The sequence below is a fragment of the Lepisma saccharinum genome, chromosome 6 (genome assembly GCF_977018435.1).
Source record: "Lepisma saccharinum chromosome 6, izLepSacc3.1, whole genome shotgun sequence".
Classification (NCBI taxonomy): domain Eukaryota; kingdom Metazoa; phylum Arthropoda; class Insecta; order Zygentoma; family Lepismatidae; genus Lepisma; species Lepisma saccharinum.
The window spans coordinates 31,171,615-31,193,211 of NC_139234.1; the positions used below are offsets into that span (position 1 = coordinate 31,171,615).

A 21,597-nucleotide genomic window follows, 5' to 3' on the forward strand; every position below is an offset into this window, starting at 1 on the left:
TCTTGCTCGCTTCGCTCGCAATTTTATTGTTTCCTGTAGTGCATTGTAAATTACTAGATATGTAATATGTATATATATATATTACATGTAAGATGAAATGAGGTTTTTCTTTCCCAACTGAACTGGCTTTTTGCTCCCGCCCCTAATCAGAGGGGCTGCGGAACACCTATGCCAGAAATCAAAGGGTAAGTGGGATTTTTGAATTTTACGTCCGTCACGCTGAAATGTACCATTATTCAACTTTTGCCATAACTAGGGCGCGGGACTTTATTTTTTATTAGGATATCGGATCGAATACTGGGATGAGATCTTTACATATCTGATGGAAATCAGCCGAAATAGACGAAGTTTATAAGGCGGCATATTTTGACATATTTGACCAATTTCGGGTTTTTACAACATATTTCTTCAATAATAAGACACATTCCTGAATAATTTCCAATTTTCGTTCATATAATCGGTTATTTTATAATTTATTCTTCGTACCTCTAGCGCAACTGATTGTTCATATTATTGATGGCAGGATAAGGAAATTAGAGCAGATGCTGTTTTTTCTTACCAACTAGTACAGAACAATATTACCTCCTGTTTTCATAGCGAGCATTATGCTTCAGTTTCCACAAAGATGTAAATCCGACATAATAGTAAGAACCTTACGATAATTGCAGTGAACCTCACGATATTTTCAGTACTTTCCCAATACATTCTTCAGTTAAAGGGATTCTGACCCCCAAGCTAGTCGATCTTCCCTGAAACAAACTGACTTCCCATATAATGAGAAATTTGAAAGTACTGTTGTGCTTATTTTTGGCTTTACTGGGAATATTTCTGCATTTTGGTGACATATTTTTAATTTTTCATGATATATTTTCCCATTTTATGACATAATTACATACATTACATTTTATAGGACATAAAGTCACGGGCTTTAGTATGTTTTTTTAAAATTCTAAGTAGCTATAATTGTCTTTATTGGACCACTTCCCATATGCTGTACATTCATAATACATTATAACTGTATAGCAGGGCAAAGAGCTGGTCTACAAATATTTTTTTAAGTTTTACTGTAATCTTACTTAGTGTGCTATTTGATGAATTTCCAGTAAAGGTTAAATTCCAGTAACCTTATCAAAGTACCAAAATTAGTAACCAGAAGGGAGGATAAAGCAACCTGAGATGGGGAATTTATCCTCATCCCCCTTCAAGTACTACTCTCTACTTCAAATTATTATTAATAATAGGGCCTCAATGACAGAGTGGTCATCGTCAATCTCGAGGCCCCAGTTCGAACCTTGGTGAAGACATACGTTTACTGTTTTCATCGTCGCGTTAACCCAAGAAGTAGAAAAAGGACGTAAATAATATAAAGAGAAGAATAAGTAATAAAGTAAAATAAAGTTCCTCAGGTGATATTTTATATGTTTAGTACATTTACAATGCATATTATTTTGTCTATTTTGCGGTCCTTTCCAAAGCAATTTTCCTCCAGCCCCTTTGCAGCCGGAAGCCTTAGGCTCTGTCCGAAAGGTATGTGTATGTTTGGTGTATGGTCACGTGGTGCGTGCTAACTAATCAGATGACCGTTTAAAGAAGCAGACAGGCATTTGTTGAATCTTCTGAACTTGAACACCGCTTTCCGTCTAGTTGGTTGAACGTCATTTTCTTGCACCACCCTGACACTTATGCACCTGCACTACACCGAGTCTCAAAAAGTGCAGCCAACTATACGGGGCTAGTGCGTGCTTGGAGTATGGTCTTGGCGGAAGTGACGGTCTTGCACCTTTCGGACACGGCCTGAGTTCGTACCCCCAACTCCCTCCCAAAGTCCGGACCTGTGTATTACATAGTCACGTATGACCCTCTGTATCCCCCTAAAAGTGAAGAAAAAATGTATTGTTTAAGATGATTATTTTGTTTGTTTCCTGTTGTCTTTAGCTGGCGGAGCTGTGTGATGGTGAACTTACAGGATACCTCTGTTTCCCTAACCTCAAGCAGCACAGCGCCTGCGCAAAGTCTTCGCGCAAGTGAATATAACACCGAAAACGACAATCCAAGACAACACCAGACAGGACGTTGCCTACAGATTCATAAACATGAAGGACTGAAAACTTACGAAACCAAAATAGAAATGAAACTATCGTTAGGAGTGTTAGATTTATTGCTGTTCGTAATTATACGTTGTTAGGTTATGATTATGAATGTTAGTTTTGACGCTCATAGAAATTTTTTCGACGTTTTTGCTAGGTTAAAAGTGCTACGTTTGATGACGTTATCATTTGGACGTGTTTGTACGCTATTTGAGTGTGCATACAATCAGTTCTTACGAATAGAAAAGGGCCAAAGTACTCTGAGATAGGCGGTCTTTTTTTTTACTTACTCGGCCCGTACTTTGGGATCAAATATCTCTGTTATCTATTCTTTCATTGCACTAAACACATTTTTTATTACATAAAACTTCGAAATCTATCAATTAAAAACAAATGGGACATAATTCTCGAGGAGGTACAGTCAAGTGGTTTTGGAATTACTTTTAAGGGAATTTACATATCCTTAGACTGCAGTCTTTAAGAAAAACTTACCCGTAGACCAGTGAGTAATGAAATGACACGCAAGAAGCTCCTGCCTTCCTATCGTGGAATTCCAACAGATAATGCGATTAAGCGCTTGGTGCTTCAAATAGCTTCATACCTCAACTGCAGATGGCAGCACGAACGTCGACTTTTATCCCGTCTAGTAATTTGTTCCTCAGGGCTAAGTCCGTGATTGCTGTTATTACGTGATGTTACGTAATAACTTTTTGTCGGCACGATAGATGGGGAACGGGATAGAACAGTGAAATATTTCGCAAGAGGAGAGACAGCTGAAAACACAATGTAACTTTGCAGACAACAATGCAAAATTTAGTTTAGTTGTTTTTTTGTTTTTTTGTTGGAACCAGGGCCGGATGTGAGGCAGCGAGTGTAAGGAAACGTTGGTAAAAACTAAAGTTACGGCATGTGTGAACCTTAATAGGCGTCATTAATGTTACTGCAACTTTGTGAAGATATTCAATATGTTTAAAAAGTATCTTCCGGTTTCAAATGGTATATCACGCCTTACAAGTTCTCTATGCGACCTCCTCTAGTTAAGCGAATGACATCAAGGTGATGGAGGAATTTTTCCATTACTCTCTCCAATATGTTCGTTATCGCTGACTTCTCAGAAGTTCAGATGCGATTTTGTAGCTTATCTGGAGAGTATTGGACAACAGTAGCGGATACACGGCATCATTAATGTTACCAGAAGATAATGATCCGCTGACTTAGAAGGCCAACATCCAATCTGTCGATCTGTCTTTCGAGATCGGAGTTCACTATATAGGCGCCGATTCTCTCAAACATTTGAGGGAGGCAAAGCTAAGCAAAGCGTAAAGACAGATTTCTTTCAGTTTGCGGGAGGGGTAGTAATTTTTATTATAGAGACCTAAGAATATACACACTTGATTCAACATTTGAATCTTTGTAATTACAATTACTAGCTCAAACAACAACTACCTATCAAGGTACAGGGTGTTTCAATAAAAATATAACAAAGTATCCAAAACACTCCTTATTCAGTTACCATTTTATTGAAACACATTGTACATCGAACTTTATGAGCTAGACAAAAAAATCTCAACATTGTGATTACATAATTATGTAACAATATTTTATCTGCAACTTTTGATTGAGAATTTTATTATCATATACCTACTGTTTACATATTGTACTTCTTCCCACAATCCTTTATGGGAGTTTAATATCTTCGCACATGCTCACACATATACACACAAACATATTTTTTTATCGTTGGTTACGCATTATATAAGTGACACTAGCTACAGTAATGCAGTATGAAGTAGCACACATACGTTTACATGCATATCGTATGAGTAAAAAATTTACTAATCCTGATTAAATAATACAGTCGCATTAAAACAAAATATTTTCAACTTCTTACGAAAGGAAACAACGTTCAATGAAAAATTTCATGCTCCCTTTAGTAGTAATATTATCCTGTTTCTCCTCATGTATTTGACACAGTGCCACAAAGTTGAGACGCTTCTGTGTCATCATGCTTCGTAAATAGTTCTTGAGGCGATGCAAAGAACAAACTACTTTCAGCCTCGCAAGAAAAATATAGCGTAAAAGCAAGCACACTAGTCTTTCTGCTTTTCTTAAATAGTAGCAGTGAGTATTTGCTACTAGGCTACAGCGCGGGGGCCGCAAGACCAGGGGTTGCACAAAAATGAGACGCTAAGAAGCAGAACTGACAAGCAGCGGCGGCGCCAGGATTAATCATGTAGGGGTGCTGAGGGGATGCGGAAAGAAATTTAGGGGGTGCGATGCTGAAAATAAGGAAAACATGAAACATGCATGCAACCTTTCAAAACTGGGGGAGCAAGGTGCCAACCCGGGGGGGGGGGGGAGGCAAGGACAGTTTACTTTCCCTTCATAGATAAGGTTTAGCATAGTGCGGGGGCAAAAATAGCAAGAGCGGGGGGCAACTGCACCCCTATTCGCCGCCTCTGATTAACCTAAATTACTGATAGAGTGCATCACACATATCTTTGCCGTTGCTCACATACCAATTTTCGTTTCGCCTCCCTCTCTCTTAGCATCACGTGTTCTACGCTGCTCGCCAACCTTCGCCATTGTTGCCATATTGTCATTCCATTCCTGGACACACTCGCGCAAACATCATTGAAAACAATTGAATAGCGCTCCAGCTCGCGGTTCACACCGTTCGGCAGGGACGGTAATGTGGCAATATAGCATGACGAAGTGGTTGCTTCTTTTATGCAGTGCATATCCATTGGGTAGCTACTAACTAGTGTTGCCAACTGTAACAATGAAGCACTATTTCTGTCACTGAAGGAGAAAGGCAGTTAAAGTGACGGTGAGTTTTGTTGGTTTGGAAGCACCATATTTTTATTTTATACTAAGTATTTGACCGGTTTGACGTTGTGTGCGTGTATTGCGTGTGTATGTGAAAGTGTGTGTTTGTTAATTAACGTTAACTTCCATAATGCCTCCAGTTCTGTCAAAGTTGAAATCAAAAACCTTGCATAGCCAAACTCGGGAAATTCACAAATTGTTCATATTTCATAATTTTGGAATTGTTCAAAAGAAATAAATTATGTGGCTCCATGAGTATTTCAACTCTTGGCTCCGGCACGTGTTCTTGTAGAAATGCGATGCATATTGTTTTCTGTGTTAAAATTGCCATGCTTTGATGGGTGACAAGTTCATAGCAAAAAAAAGCCGCGCAGCTTATTGTCTAAAGTAAGAATCACGAACCTTCCGACCTTCTGTAAACAACCGTCTCACTTCGAGTAACGTATCACTCCGCGCCAGCTGTTCGTGAATGGTGCGGCCATCATATGCTGCTCACTCGCAACCTTTAATTTTACGTAACATGGAAAAACGTATTCTTATTTTAACTGATAATCTATACTTTGAAGTATAATAAATTTTCTACAAGTGATTAAATACGTGTTCTTGTTCAAGAATGAACATATTTTTCTACGCCAAAAGTCTCATTTATCTGACACTGGGTTAGCAGATCCCCCTTCCCCCCCCCCCTCGTTTCTCAGTATGACAGCGATTCGTTTCAGTAAATTCAAGCCTTTTGGTTTTATTGCTTCCTCTTCCACCAAATTATTGCCCAACATTGTTGACATGTAGAGTATTGTTTTCTCCTTTGTGCAACAAATATGCCGCCAGTTTTAGCAGAAGCTAATCAAAGATAAGCCGGGGAATAAAAAGAGATTGTTTATCTTTCTCTCGGTTTGTCGTGGTCAAATTTGCTTCCCAAACTCAACGTGGCACAAGAGGCGATTTAACGTCGACTGCTAAAATTGGGGAGATCGTCATCAATCATCACTATCAACATCTTCTTCACAGTGGATAGGACGGCTCTTTGATTGAAAGAATACGAGAGCACCTCGCGTTGTATTGAGCTTATCTCAAAATCGGTGTACTTGTTTAAATGAGCAACAACGTGTTTTTTTCGCGGAACTCACAACTTGACCGGTCGTTTTCCTTCCTTTCACCACACCGAAAACACAAAGACGCAGACACACAATTACACTTGGACACCAACTTCACTGCTTGCTCAGGATAGCACCGACACAACGTCACATAAACGTTAAGAACAACCTGCTTCTTGCCACTTTTCAAACGGCTCTATTTCTGAATGACTACTATGAAAACACGGGAGACCTTCCTGAACGCATGGAAGTCGCCATGTTCGAAAATGGCGCTATTTTCTTGCTGTTCACGTGATCGATTGTAATTTATACCAAAATCACGCATTATTATTATTATGAACAGAAACCTTTAATGAAAATATATTTTAAAATGTATAATCCAATGTAATTTACACGTTTTTCTTCCATTAGCGTACTGTCATAGAACGGACTACATGATGCGGAAGAAATCCGTTATTAGGCTGTTGCCAACACTAAGTCAAGTACAGAAACGGAAGTCGGATGTCGAATGTCGGCATATGATGGTGTGATTTCACATTGTCAGTGACAATCCTCCGGGGATGGGGGAGGGGTGGGACACAGGAGTCGATCTATAATCCGGAGATGTTCACCGTCCGGATGGTGACATCCTCACACTCCGGAATACTTTTGCAGGTGAAGGAGGGCAGGCCGTAGGGTGAGGGAGGTTGATTTAAAATGAACACCTCTCAACAAGAGAGAAGAAAAATATGACAATATTTAAAAATTCATCCCCAAATATGCATTTTATTTTATATGTAGCGTACAATAAAATGTGACTGCCTCAAAATATTTCTGTATTCTACAGTCTTCTTTCTCCACTTTTATGCTTCTCTAAGTTGCCGTTTTAGTTTCCCTTGGTGTCTTTGCTGCATAATCCAACATTTTTGAACGGGAAGAAAAGGACATACGAGTGTGTTTTGGTATAAAGTAACTTTACAGATGTTGAAGTACACTCTGGAGGATACTGAAATTTGTGACATTGAGGTGTAGATCGACCACGTTGTGACACGCACATTTGTCATTAGTTACGAGACGATGAGGGATAGGTGATATTTGAATTCCAAATTAGTTAGCCGCCCCCGTGACGGAGTGGTTATCACATCGCGCTACGACGCCAGGGGCCCCAGGTTCGAATCGTGGCCTGGGCATGGATGTTTGTGAATGTCCATTCATCGATTTCATCATATCATCATCATTCATCCCCATCTTCGCAAATTAGCCATAAGAGGCACAAGAGGGGAAGTAAAATAAAGCAAATAAATCAAACCAAATGAGTTATTTCCATTATTTTTATCTAACTAATAATTACTAATTTAGTCAATCAAATCATATGTATTAGCTTACTTTCATTATCTATAATATTAAAATGATAACACTTTCGAACATCAAATAAATTTAATGAAGAAACCCTGGTTTCAAAACGTAATTTATCTCTATGTGTCACATTCTTCTAGCAAGTTTTTTTTAGTAAAATATGAGAGAAAATTAATCCTTTGGTAAGGAACCGTCTTACTTCTGGGGGATAAGATGTGAATTTTGTATTTGATTTTTTAATTTAGCGTTGCTTTTCGTCCACTTTTGGCTAATCCCGACAATGAGAATGAGTGATCGTAAGATGAAATTGATGAAGGGACACTCACAAATAACACTCATGCCGGGATTCGAGCGAGGGAAATTCGGCGATGAGTCTGAAAGTCGGCCACCAGGCAAAATGTACATTTTTATTTTTTATTTTTTTTACATACATTCAAAAACTTTCGACAGGTCATCAGTGATACAATGCTTATTCCGAATCTGTTGACAAATGGAATGTTTTTACACCTTGTAGGCTATGTGGATTATTTTTTTTCATAAGTTTGCAACACTGTTAGGGTACACGTGCTTTTGTTTACAGAAGGTCTTAAGTTCTATGATTCTCACTTTAGTGGCAGTATATGTACTTATTATTGTTGTGGAAGCCGGCATCGTTTGTAAATGTACAACAAAAGCAACCGACTGTCGCTGATCACAGAGAGGCAATAATACTGCTTGAGGAGGAGTGGGGCGTTACTCCCACACCCCCTATACGCCTTCATGGCGTGGTGTTAAGCACAGGGGAGCACTTTACCTTTTGAGGAGGAGTGTTGCGGTCCAATTGTCGCAATTTAACACGTTCACATGTTATTAGTTCTCAAAGCAGTGGTAGTGTCGGTCGTGTATTATCTGCCGTTGCAGTTCCGTCAGGCCCGTAGCTAGAGGGGGCAGCCCCCCCCCCGCCTGAGAGCCTGCTTTGCCCCCCCTGTGAAAAATACAGAACACATTCCTACCTGGAATTCTCACTAATCTTTACAATTATATCATGTGTTACTCTAGCAACATAACAAAGATTTTGTGATTTATTAGGGTGTATGGGATTCCGTATAATGTATCTGGGGGTGATTTCCTTCCAGATTCAGACTTCGGTAAATGATTTCGCAATTTTCAGTATCTAGAACAGTTGTGGCATTTTGAGTATTTTTGTATTAAAGGTGCCTAATGTGTTCGGATGTTTTTCTTGGATGTGTTGCTATGAACTTGGAGCTGCTTAAAGTTTTGTTTCCCAAGTATACCTTTTGGTAATAGTGATTCATGTGGTAGAGAGAGGGAGTGGATATTTGATTTCTGTTACTTAGCGTTGCTTTTCTGCCACTTCTAGCTAATCGCAACAATGAGTAATGACGTGAAATTGATAAAGAGACACTCATAAACAGTGCCGCAACCACAGGTGTGCAGATGACATTGCCCCCCCCCCCCCGCGACCTTGGACGGAACATTGAAGTAAAAGAAAAAACAAGACTAGGATAATCTAAGAATAGCAGGACAATTGGATACCCATGATGGAATTAGTTTTTACGTGTTCATTGCATTTTTCTTCCAGACGGTCATGGGCACTTGCAAGGGGCACAAAGGGTCAATTACCACCTATCGATTTCAAAATTTATACAAATAAAAATACATTTCATAAAATTTTCTTGCTCGCTTCGCTCGTCCAAGTTCAAAGCCAAATCTATGGGGCGGCGGGAGGCGGCCCTGGGAGCCAAACGATCTATATGAAAAAAATGTTAAACACAATACCATGGCGCTCCGTAAATTATTGGGCCCTATTAAAACAATTTCTTTCTATGAAAGTTAATATGAAATATTAATGATGACACTGTAATCCAAGAAGTCTTTGATCAATCAAAGGATTCCTATTTGTTTGTCAGGTGTCAAAACATGTATTTCAACTATAATATAATACAATTTACACACTATTTAGAAAAATTGCTAACGTAACCAGTAGGCAACATTGTCTGTAGTGATGCAAGAGTCTCTCCTTTGAAGGAAATAGAGTCCGTGGTGGACTAAGGACCCATATTTTAATGTATTAGCAAGTACATTAAAAGTACTACAAATATTTACACAATTCATCAAAGTGTAGATAATATGTAACCATTATTATTTAATTTTTTTTTCTTGCATAACACAACACGATGGTGTTGTTGGATTCTCGTTAGATTCCTTTGTGCGTAAAAATCTTCCATATTGGAAACTAGAGGGAAACATTATCAAGCACGATTTATAAAGGGCTCCCTTAATCAGTTGCAGAGAGGCCCAAAGCTGTTGGTAATACATATTAATTCGCCTATTAACATTATCGACCTGTAAATATCAAGTAGATACAGTCCCTATTAGCCTATTTATGTTAAACTTTATATTGTTTAGCAATCTGGAAAGGTTATCATCGAATTATTGCTATTTGATGTTGCTGGAATGTTTTTTTTGTTCGTTGCAGTTTCAAGATATCATCCCTTTTCTAATACTTATATCTTTTGGAGGAGGGGGAAAAGGTCCCTCTGTGTATCCTGCTATATCTGACAATGCAACACAATATATTAAAAATTTACCCCTCTAGGATTGCCTCCCCCCCCTCTACAAAGTATTCCTGGCTACGGGCCTGAGTTTCGTACCAGTGTAGACGGGTTTTGGGAGTGAACAGTTTGAACGCCACCAGTGCATTAATGCAATGGAAAATAATAAAGTGTTTATTTTGTTTGAAATCACTCAAATAAGGAATCACATGAAGAAGTCTTCTTTGCAGCATTTTTGGTAATTTTACGCATGTTAGTCCATATTTTGCAAATTTTTAGTCCATATGTATGTAGCTACATACAAAGCCACTTGTTAGTACATATTAATCCTAGTCCTGGTATAATGCACGACGTTTAAACTCAATGTTAGATAGACCTGAATTCTCTAATTTTATTGTTGTACGTAACAGCTGTGCATCGGTGCACTGCAGCGATTTTTCTATCTGCTCCATTAGCAACACTGCTTCTTGAGTTGTGTCGCGCATCGCACGGCAGAAATATACATGTTGGGCTATAAGTCTTATAATCTAAGAAAGTGGTCATAAAATGTACACATTCAGACACACGTTGCAGTCTTATTGAACTATGTAGTGAAATACAAAATGAAATTATCCTTGCTTTTAAAAACAATTTTTGAACCTTTTCAATGTAACCAATGGAGGTACAAAATACATAGTACATTATTATGTATCTTCCATCTGCCACTTTAGGACAAAACGCGAAGTGCACAGCAACTTCGTCTTCCTTAAAATCCCTTCTGCCGCACTATCCCAACGAACTGTAAAGTTTATTCGTGAACATACGTATTAACAAAACTACCCTTCAGGTTACAACTCGCATTAAATACAATTTCCCGAACACGACCTGGTGATACCAAATATATATAGAGGATATCTTTGATAGCAGCTGAAATTTTTGCTTCGGTGCGAGGAAGAACAAGCAGGCGGAAAATAAACCGTTTATCAACAATGCCAAAACGAAAAAAAACATAACTCACATTAAGCTATAGGCAATTATCGAAAGCCAAACACACCACTTGAAGAAACAAAAGAGGAAATATTCAAAACAACTATAGTGGCGAAATTAAAAAAAAACAAAGGAATGCTGATCTTATAGAGGCTGCTGCCAGTACAAGAAAGTATGTATATTGGAATCTCTTTCAGTGCTTGCCTGTTGCATCAGTACCTAACATTCGGCGTTCAATATGTTTCAGTTGAACTTAGGGGGTGCGGAAGAAAATTAAGGGATGCGCTCTCACTCAAGAACACGAGGACTACAGTATTCCCATGTTTCTTTCTCTATTCTGGTACCTAATCATAATATACCTTGCGTTTTCTTTAATTAACTGTGTATTTGGAAAAATAAATACTGAGTTAGAGCAAAACGTCCGTTTCAGAGCAGAATCCTACGTAATTTCCCACAGAGCCCTCAAATAATGAATTTATGAAATTTCCATCATGCAAATAATATTTTGTTACAAAGTGAAATTGTGTTGAAAGTTATACCACAGATATATCTTTATCTGTGGTTATACATTGAACCCCTTATAGGGTGGGGGCCCAACAGAGAACTGGGGGGAGCTCCCCCCCCCGGTTTCGGCGCCCCTGGTGCATTGCTTTCAAGTAGCTTCCCAATTTTCCTCACGATGCAGGGTCAACACCGAAATTTTACAGCTCCCACCGCGACCAATCGCACTAAAGTGTGAATTTTAACAATTTGGCTACGCAGGAACCTTAGACAATACATCACCTTCACACTTTTGCTGGGCGAATTTCATTCTAGCAAACACATTGCTTTTGCTTTGGCTGACATGCAAATTAAACTATAACGACACAAATTCTAACCAGAGCTAACATTGTACTATATTATCTGCCTAGGGCGAGATAATCCTTGCTTTCTGGTACGTATTTTTAATTGATTTACTATGGAACAGTACGATAAAAATAAAGAACGTCCATACAAATAACACGATTCCATTTAGTTTCCACTTGTGCTTACCATCTCTTTTATGCAAGTACCTAGGTAGTTGCCCAGTGGAAACCTAAGTACAATCATGTACTAACTAACTAACTCTCTATCCTTCTTAAACCACAAGGTTTATTGCTGCAGCAACACAAGACTTCCATCTGTCCCTCTCCTGGGCAAGATCAATCCAATCTTTTCCATCTTTGCCGATTTCCATTAGGTCCATCCCAACGTTATCCCTCCATCTTCGTCTTTGCCTTCCTACTGGTCTCTTACCATTAGGTTTCCCAACAAGAATCCTGTAAACTCTCCTGTCCTCTTCCATTCGTGCCATTTGGCCTGCCCACCTAAGTCTTCTTGATTTAATTATTCTAATAATATCTGTAGATCAATAGATGAATACAATAAATAGTACACATCCGTGTACTGTAATTATGAATAATAAATGGTGCCTACTCATGCATAGCTACCACATACATACATTTGGTAAAATGTATAATTCTAATTTATTACTTCTGGCTTTGCGTTTCAACACCACTGACACTCCTGAAGAACGGTGAAATCGAGAGCGAACTAAGTGACACCCTCATTTAGGTCATCATCATCTTCGTGCATATAAACCTTGGTTCGTAGTGTTAATACTAACACACTGGCCTTGGGAGACCTTGTGCACAAAATACCACAAATGAAAATATGTGCAAGAACATGTTTTTATTTACATTAATTATGAAATATTTGTGTGCAAATTAGGTTAATTATTGTAACTGTACAGTTATAATAATCTAAATATTCAGCAATTCAGCATAAACGTATGATTATTAGATACAAATCATAGCCTATATAAAATTGAACACCATAGACCATTTGCAATGCTTCAGTGAAATACTTTACAGTTCATTTTTGTCTTATACTCTTATCTAATACAAAATTACATAAGCTATGAATACAAAGACTCATTATTAGAAAACTTTGATTTTGTACATCTCAAACATTACAAAAAATAAATGTAGATCATGTACATCAAAAACTACAAAAACAATATCAACTGTGAAAAGATTCTTTCAAATCTTCATTAAATCTAGTCTAATACAACATTACACAATTTATAAAATATAAAGACACATTATTTGAAGAAAACTTTGATTACGTACATCTCAAGCTTGCAAGAAAGAAAGAAATCAATGTTAAACATGCACATCAAAACACTGCAAACACAATATTAACTGTCAAAAGATCCTTTCAAATCTAACTCGCATATAATATCTCTAAGCCTTATAATTAATTCATTGCTTTTGTAGATAGAATTAAATTTCTCAGTGTCTGGATTCTTCAAGTCCTCTTCTGTTAAGCTATTGTAGTCAGGGACATCTTCTGGATTTGTCATCACAGCAGGAAGAATGGTACAAGCTGTTGCAAAACCGTACAAAAGCTTCTTCTGAATTTCCTGCTTCAAAATGTCAAAGGAGAATTCAACAGTGAATCCCAGTTCTTCTACAGTGTGGACAAAGGTGTTGTAGTAAGTTCTGAGCAGCTCTTCCAAGTGATTATCTCTCAGCTGCTTAGTAGTGCTTGTGTAGATGAAGTACAGAAGATCCAACGCTGGCGACGCGTAGCGGGCCATTTGAAAATCTAGGAGCATTGTTTTCGTTGGGATTGCACAATCTTCTCTATTTTCGTATGAAAACAGCATGTTGTTTACCCAGAAATCACCGTGATTGAGGACTGACACTGGCTCTTCTGATTCAAATAATACAAGAATCTTTTCAAACATGTTTTTCTTTTCGTTCAAAGGAACAACCTTTTCAACAATCATTTGGCATTCGGGTAAAGATTTTACTAAACTCAATGCTTTGTCAATCTGTTCCCTCAAGTAACGTGGGAATATCTCACAGTTTTTAGCAGTGAAAGTAGATTCCTTAAAGCAGTCCATCTTTTCTATGAAATTCGACAAATCATCACATTTCATAGCGTAAGAGGAAGCGTGGAACTTGGCTAACTCGTTCAGCACCAGCCGGCAGTGTGAGTAGTCCAGTCCTTTCTTCCTGTCGGCCATCTTGTATCCATTAACAGCCAAGTCGTCCAGAACCAGACAATCCCTCTCCTTGTCTAGGACAGTGTAATAACAGCGAGGAACAGAAGAAAGAAGTTCCTTGCCACTTCTCTTCTTTTGTAACTTCAAGAACTCCGGAAAAATGACATTATACATTTCAATTTCTTTCAAGAACAAGTTCATATTATATACAAAGCTCTTTCTCACTTCATTCTTTGGAACGCATTTCACCACTAACTTGTACCCCTTCTTTCCATTGGTCGTCTCGGCTTCAACAGATGCTCTGTACACAACACTGATGTAATGGTCCCCGACGTTTGTCCCGAGATATACGTCGCAGTCCACGACTTCCAAATTAGGATCACCTGCTCCATGTCGCATTGCTGTTCTGAAGAATTCCCTGTTCAACCACGAATGTTCATTAGTTGTTTCTGCCATTTCAGCGACGTAGACTGGTTTTCGTTGGCTGTCCAAGTTTCTGAAATGAAATGAAGATATAATTATCCATAAACGTTTCATTAATTATGACGTCATAAAGCACCCAGGACAGACTAGAACCAGAAGTTTGTCTTGTCTGAAAATATGGGACACTGAGAAACGTTTCATGGTCTCATTTTGCTCTAGACTTTCCCTCTTAATATCTTACTTTTGAATGTACAGGGAAATACACATTCTCCATTCCATTATCTTCAAATTATCAGTAACAAACTATATTGCTGGTTTACTACTATTGTAATACATACTTTGTCTGTTGTTATGACAGAATAGTTGTTTGAGTTTTTTAGGTTCACTTACACACAGAGACAGTGGCGGCGATTGGGTTCCAAAACTAGAGGGGCAAGGTACCCAAACTGGGGGGAGGGGGGCAAAGACAGTTTACTTTCCCTCGAAGATAAAGTTTAACGTAGTGCAGGGGCAAAGTGGCAAAAAGTTGGGGAGGGGTCAACTCACCCCCACACACCCCTAATCGCCGCCACTGCACAGAGGCTAATCGGGACTGGACTTGTAGTTTAAAGTGCAATCTGAACTACTATGCACGTCCACCGGGCGAATCGTTGGTGGTAATCGTACCTTGTTTCGAAGTTTATCAGACTTATCGTTATGAGAAAATATGACTTTACTCTTCACAAAGCAATTTGCATTACGCTAGTGTACCAGTTCAGTTAAAAACAACAATAACAAATCATAATTTTCCGGCATATTCTGCTTCTTTAAATGCAATTAAATTTAATAGACAAGGCCTCACCGATGACGTAGCGGTAACATCGTCGCACGGTGGATACACATAGTGATTCGGATCCCACTTTCAACTGTTGGTCCAGTCCCGATTAGACAATCTGTGCATAAAGTCGACTAAAAAGTAAAACTCAAAGAAGCAAACAAATGTTATGAACTCGCCTTCTAGAGGGAGATTTGTGTGATCTAGGCCAGCCTATATTCACGTGTAGAAGACGGATCTCTTGATAATACATTGACATACATGATAGTTCTTAGGAACATGTAGCAATGTTTGTATTGTAAATAAAATAATTATTTTGCACACAAAAATGGTTAGTATAGACGTAATCATGGGCGTAGGACAGACTGTAACGTAATTTAACGAATGGCTGTTGACTTATAGTTGATTTCTGGTTAAAGTACTACTATCTGAGCCTTCTGTGTCGTATATAAGGAGTATAATAGGGGTAGAGACCTGTGAAATAAAGTACGTGTAGCTACAGTGGTTAGAAGTCTCCCTCCATTCACCTAAGTGAGCACACAGAACCTTTCCTAAACAAGGGCGTGCGCAAGAATTTCAGAAGGGCGCTATGGCTTCTTTTGAAAAATTGTGATATATAAAGGATTTTACGAACTTTTCCTGTACTTCACCATCTTCTTGTTGAGTAAAGCTGGCTTGAAAATATTAATACATCCACTATTTTTCAATTAAATATTATTTTCCATGCTATTCCAGTATATTTCACCTTGCAATGACAATACTAAATGATTCGAAATTGTTACTCGCACATTATTGATTTTGGCCATACTAGGGATGATGTTTTCAGCACCAAGCTCCGATAGCTTTTAAGCCCCTCTCCCCGCAGGTACCCCTTATTACAGGCAAGATAAACGCTATATCTGCAATCACCTGAGATTACCCACCCCCTGGAATCGACCTCTGGCCTCCTGCGTGACAGTTACATGCCCTACCGATTGCATTATTGTCTTGACTATTATTATCCGTACCAATTGCCAAATATAACATATTCAAATGAATTCTTCGCTCTTACAGGTTACAAGATAAGATGAGAAGGTGGAGGTCCTAGAAAACCTGAACAAATATGGAAAAACAAAATTACAGGAACATGGCATGCTCAAGAAAGACTGACATCGCTGAACTGACCAAAGGTAAGAAGAAATGAATATGTTCACAACATCAATTTCTTTGTTATTTTACTTGTTGTTTTTTCATTGTTCTCAAATTATTTCTAGCTGTGTGACTCAGTACTAAAGATTTCCTTTAGTGTTTCAGAGAATGAAATAATAATCAGAACTTATATCACGATAACCGCGAAGTTTAAGAAATTTTCGGACGAAAAGCCTGGTGGAAAAGTTACCTGTCGAAAGAAACGAAAAATGTATCTGCCATTTCCAAGGGCTGTGTGTCTACATTTTCAAATTCCCCTGAAATTTTACTATATTCTCTTCTCCCTTTTCACCAAAAGCACCTGAATTTGACTGCGCCCGGGGAAAATTCATTCATGTGGCAACACTGATCGTCACAAACGTCACTTCCGGCGCTGTCGCTCTCCGTACTTTCCCCATGCAGTTAGTATGGAAACGGATCGCGAGGGATACATTTTGTTGTAAGTGATAGCGTTTATCAAAGAAAATTGCAATATGTATCTTGCACCATTGGAAAGATTAGATTCAGAAGAATACATAGATAAAATACAGGTTGCTTACAGGCGACAAGTTAAAGAAGAAATGGAGAAACAAAGCAGGCATTTATCAAGAAAGCGACCGACAAACAATTGATCGGAACTTACGATTTCTTCGGTTTAGCTGCCATAGGCTTGCTGGCGAGTAAAGGAACGTGAAGTCACATGGTTCTTTGCCTGCAGTCAGATATGCATTTCTGCTTTGTGTGCGATTGCAAACATTAGGCACATTTCCTGCCTTCTACACCACTGGGCATTCAAATATAGTACAATGCATTTTCTCGCTCAGAAGAATATATGTGTAGGCCTATATTAGTCTATCATAGTCAATGGATATCCCCAGAAAACTACTAGTAGTAGTACTACTACTGGCAGCACAGACAAAGAACATATACTTCTTTGTCTGTTGTAGTAGTATTAGCAGTGCTTGAAGTGGTTTCATTCAACAACCTGAACGCGAACCACAATGAATAGACACGACATAACAACAATAATAAATGCATATTGAGGTAACAACGGTATTATTAATAGCATTAGTACTCCATTCAAAGTAAATATATACACACACAAGCTCTGTCACGTCTGTCGTTTCAGGAAATTTGGTTCCCATTTACATCTTAAAGGAATAGCACTTACCAAAATATAATATTTTTCTAAATTTCCGGAAATACTGAATAATCGTAACTCCTAAATAAGCGAATACTAACCGGAAATATTTACTTCAATTTATTATCAAGGATTGACATAAAATAATGTAATTGTTTCTAAGTGATGTTATTTATACAAGTACACAACTGACAATGTTAAACTGACAGCAATAAGAAATAATTCTTCTCGCTTCTGGGAAATTTACACTCTCTTCCAAGGCATGCATATCGCTTTGGGCATTTCAGGACTATCCCAGGAAAGATTAAACATGTGAAAAACCTGTCGCCCTGAAATGCTGGCGGCTGGAACCTACTGACTGCTCACCGACAGCACACAAATTTAATACATGAACTGTTTCTGTTCCTCTTCCTCTATTGTTTACAATAGGAATTCACGTCATAAAGGATTGACTTTTATACAGTTATTAAAAAAATAAAACAAATGTGCAATGCCGCAGCAGGAACTGATTTATCGGAACGGAGTTCCGATGTATTCCGGTGCCCTGAGTATTACTAATAATTATTATTATTACGGTTATAATTGTTGTTATACAAGGACTATTATAAACTCATGGATATGAACCAATTCTATTCAATAACAATAATAATAATAAATATTATTATTATATCCTTCGGAAGATTTTTCTACTCGATCCACCAGATAAGTGAATAACTAGCACAAATGTTTTTCATTTTTTTTTCACATTTCATGTAGTTGGTGTACTGAAATGCGTAGTTATTCTAGATTGTTACTAAATTTGAATCCTAAAGTTTGTGTGACCTCTCATATAAAACTCTAATTTTTGGAAGCTGAGAAACCATTTATTCCTTGAATGAAATTGTAGAATGAGAAAACGTAACCTGGTTTCTGTATTTTTCCAACCCAATACAGATTTTACTTTGGTTATTCTGCTCTCTATTTTTCTTATTAACAATAACCTTTCTGCTTTTTTTTTTCCTTACTTGAAATGAACTGTGTCAATTTCGATGGGTGTCCAAGAACCGATTCGACTCCCCTTTCCGACGCCCATAATTCATGCTAATATCATTTTTTTTAGTCTAGCAATTTCGTTCGCTCTATTTATTTATTTATTTACCAGAGAATTTCAAATACAGCGTTGGGCATTTTACATTGGAATGTAAAGACAATGGAAATACGTAAATAGCTTTACCAGCGTATAGACCAAATTTTTCAATTTACGACGCCTTCGAACTTAAAATTATGCCAAGATCCTATTCCTGCTTCACTAACCGACATGTTTCAAACAGAAGGGACAGTATTAGTGGCGCAACCACAGTGGGGAGCGGCAGAGAGGGCATTGCCCCTCTGATCTTGGACGGAAATCAATTCTATGGAGGGCAAACATTGACAGCCATGGGCACTTGCAGGAGGCACAGAGAGACAATTGCCTCCCCACCCCTCGATTTCAAACTTGATGCAAATAAAAATACGTTTCGTAAAATTTTCTTGCTCGCTTCGCTCGCATTATCTGCTTTTCTTACAGTCTCATCAAGTTTGCAAAAATTGGATCAAAAAATTTTCTTCCTCGCTTCGCTCCCAATTTGATTCTTTTCTCTAATACATTGCGAATTACTAGAGAGAGAAGCATGACCAAATATGTGCTTCAGACTGCTGCTGCTAAAGAGTTTTGTTTTAAATGTATGTACAATTATTTTGAGGAAAAGCAGCACACATGTGAGATACAGTTTATATCATTTTTGCTGTTGGTGTGTTATGAGGTGGATGAATTGATTATGTAATGTATATAGAAACATTGAATACGTGCACAATTTAGTGTTAGCATGTTGCATATGTATTTTCTTATTTTACGTTGCTCCATGTTGCATATGTGAAAAACATATGTTCTACCGAAAATTACACGTTACATGTATACTAATACAATTATATTAATCATTTATTAATCATTCTTGTGTTTCAAAAATACAGTTTGTGTGCTTGTTTTCCATTACTAGCTAATGTGAAATTGAACGTGTTGAAGAAATTCCAGGAAGAATGCCAATAATAATAATATTCCTATTACACTGATTAACAAAAAAAATTATTCGGCGGATATCTTGGTATCCAACACGCGTTCTAAGACAATTGAAACATGCTTATTCAAAATATGCAAACCATTTGTCTGTAACACCCACCATTCTTGAGATATACGACATAAACCATTTATATATGTTGAACATTGTGTCAAGGCAAACAACTCGCAGACATAGGTTTCACTAGAGCACTTATTGCTACATGGAATGGCTTTAGCTAAGAAAATAGTGCAAATGTGTCACATGACACACATACTATATACGAGGGTGGATTGAAAAGTTCGTGGCCTGACCTAGAAAACGAGAAGATATTTGGATAAGTTATGTTTTATTTTTCCACGTAATCCCCCTCGAGGGAGATACATTTACGCCACCTCTCCGGTAACGCTGCTATACCACTTTTAAAAAATGATTCCTCAAGGTCTGCAAAATACCCCAGTACAGCACTTTTCACCTCTTCATCCGAAGAAAATCGCTGACCCCCCAAAAACTTTTTCAGGTTTCCAAACAGGTGAAAGTCCGAGGGGGCCAGATCAGGCGAATAGGACGGGTGCGGCAACAGTTCGAACCCACAGGAATGAATTTCTGCCATGGATGCAAGGGACGTGTGAACGCGCGCATTATCCTGGTGAAACAACACCTTTCTTCGCAGCATTCCTGGCCTCTTAATTTTAATTTCCTCGCGTAAACGTCGCAGCAGGGTGCAGTAGTATTCAGAATTGATAGTCTTTCCTTTTTCCAAGAAATCGATTAAGATAACGCCCCTAGCATCCCAGAATATTGATGCCATAACCTTGTTTGCCGACAACACCTGTTTGGCTTTCTTTGGGGTAGGAGATCCTTGTCGTTTCCATTGCTTTGATTGTCGTTTTGATTCCGGTGTATGATGGTGCACCCATGTCTCGTCCATAGTCACAAATCTGCCAATAAACTCCTCCGGATCACTTTCAAACAGTTCCAAACAATCACGGGAAAGGGTGAGTCGAGTGCGTTTGTGTTCAACTGAAAGCAACTTGGGTACCCATCTCGCAGACACCTTAGAAAACCCTAAATCGTTCACGATAATGTTTTGTGCTCGCTCATAGGAAATACCCGCAGTCTCGGCTATCTCGCGGATTTTGATTCTGCGGTCACTCAAAATCAGGTCACAAATTTTATTGACATTTTCTGTTGTGGTCGACGTTGCAGGCCTGCCACTGCGGGGGTCATCTTCAATGCTGTTTCTTCCACGCTTAAATTCAGCCACCCACTTTTTCACCATGGAATACGAGGGCGCGGAGTCTCCAAGCGTCTCTACCATATCCGTATGAATTTGCTGTGGTGTTTAACCCTTTTTATGCAGGTACTTAATGACAGCGCGATGCTCTATTTTCTCCATGTCACAAATTTCCGTCACTTCTGCCTACTAAAAGTCCTCACCTGAAACAATAGAGCAATGAAATGAAATGAAATTTTACACGGTGACTACCAAAGGATATAGCTATGCAACTAATGTATGAAACTTAAAATTAAAAGCTTCCTTCCTACTCAGGCCACGAACTTTTCAATCCGCCCTCGTAGTAACATCTAGTTGAAGGTATAATACACATATAAAATACATACATATAGAATATACTTCCTTAAGTTAAGGTGTGTTTGGTTTGAATTTCCTGGCTGTAGAGTTGCGTTGGTGCTGAGCATTTGGCATGTCGCGCTGAAGCATCCAACAGTAGTCAGCCAACATTGCTGCACTCCATCGACCCTGATAGCATGATTCCATCACCGAGATGACCTGATGAAAATGTTCACCATGTTCGTCGCTGAATGAACCTAGGTTCTTGGGGGAAGAAGTCGAGATGTGAGTCGAGGAGATGAATTTTGAGGGACATGTTGCAACCCAGCTGTCTTCTGTACACACTAATGCACTTCTGCACAACATTCACATAGTCAGCAGATTTATAATTTCCAAGGAAATTGGCTACGACTGAATTGAATGCCACCCATGCATCTCTTTTAGTGCCAGCCAGTAAGTTTTGGAAGTGGCTGTCAGTAATGATCTTCCTTATTTGTGGACCTATAAACA

The 21,597-nt window shown here is 38.5% G+C and overlaps 1 protein-coding gene and 1 long non-coding RNA gene across 2 annotated transcripts in view; one reads left to right on the forward strand and one right to left on the reverse strand.

Moving 5' to 3' along the window:
- Positions 1-21,597, forward strand: part of LOC145988669 (uncharacterized) — a 91,009-nt gene that overhangs the window by 36,761 nt on the left and 32,651 nt on the right. The window contains exon 2 of the long non-coding RNA XR_014441774.1: positions 16,188-16,303. This is a non-coding gene — a long non-coding RNA (uncharacterized LOC145988669). The remainder of the gene's footprint in view (positions 1-16,187; positions 16,304-21,597) is intronic.
- Positions 1-21,597, reverse strand: part of LOC145988940 (uncharacterized) — a 135,299-nt gene that overhangs the window by 6,304 nt on the left and 107,398 nt on the right. Inside the window, exon 2 of the mRNA XM_083124246.1 lies at positions 13,090-14,393. Within this exon, the coding sequence (XP_082980372.1) occupies positions 13,090-14,353 (1,264 nt within the window). The 5' untranslated portion in view covers positions 14,354-14,393. The remainder of the gene's footprint in view (positions 1-13,089; positions 14,394-21,597) is intronic.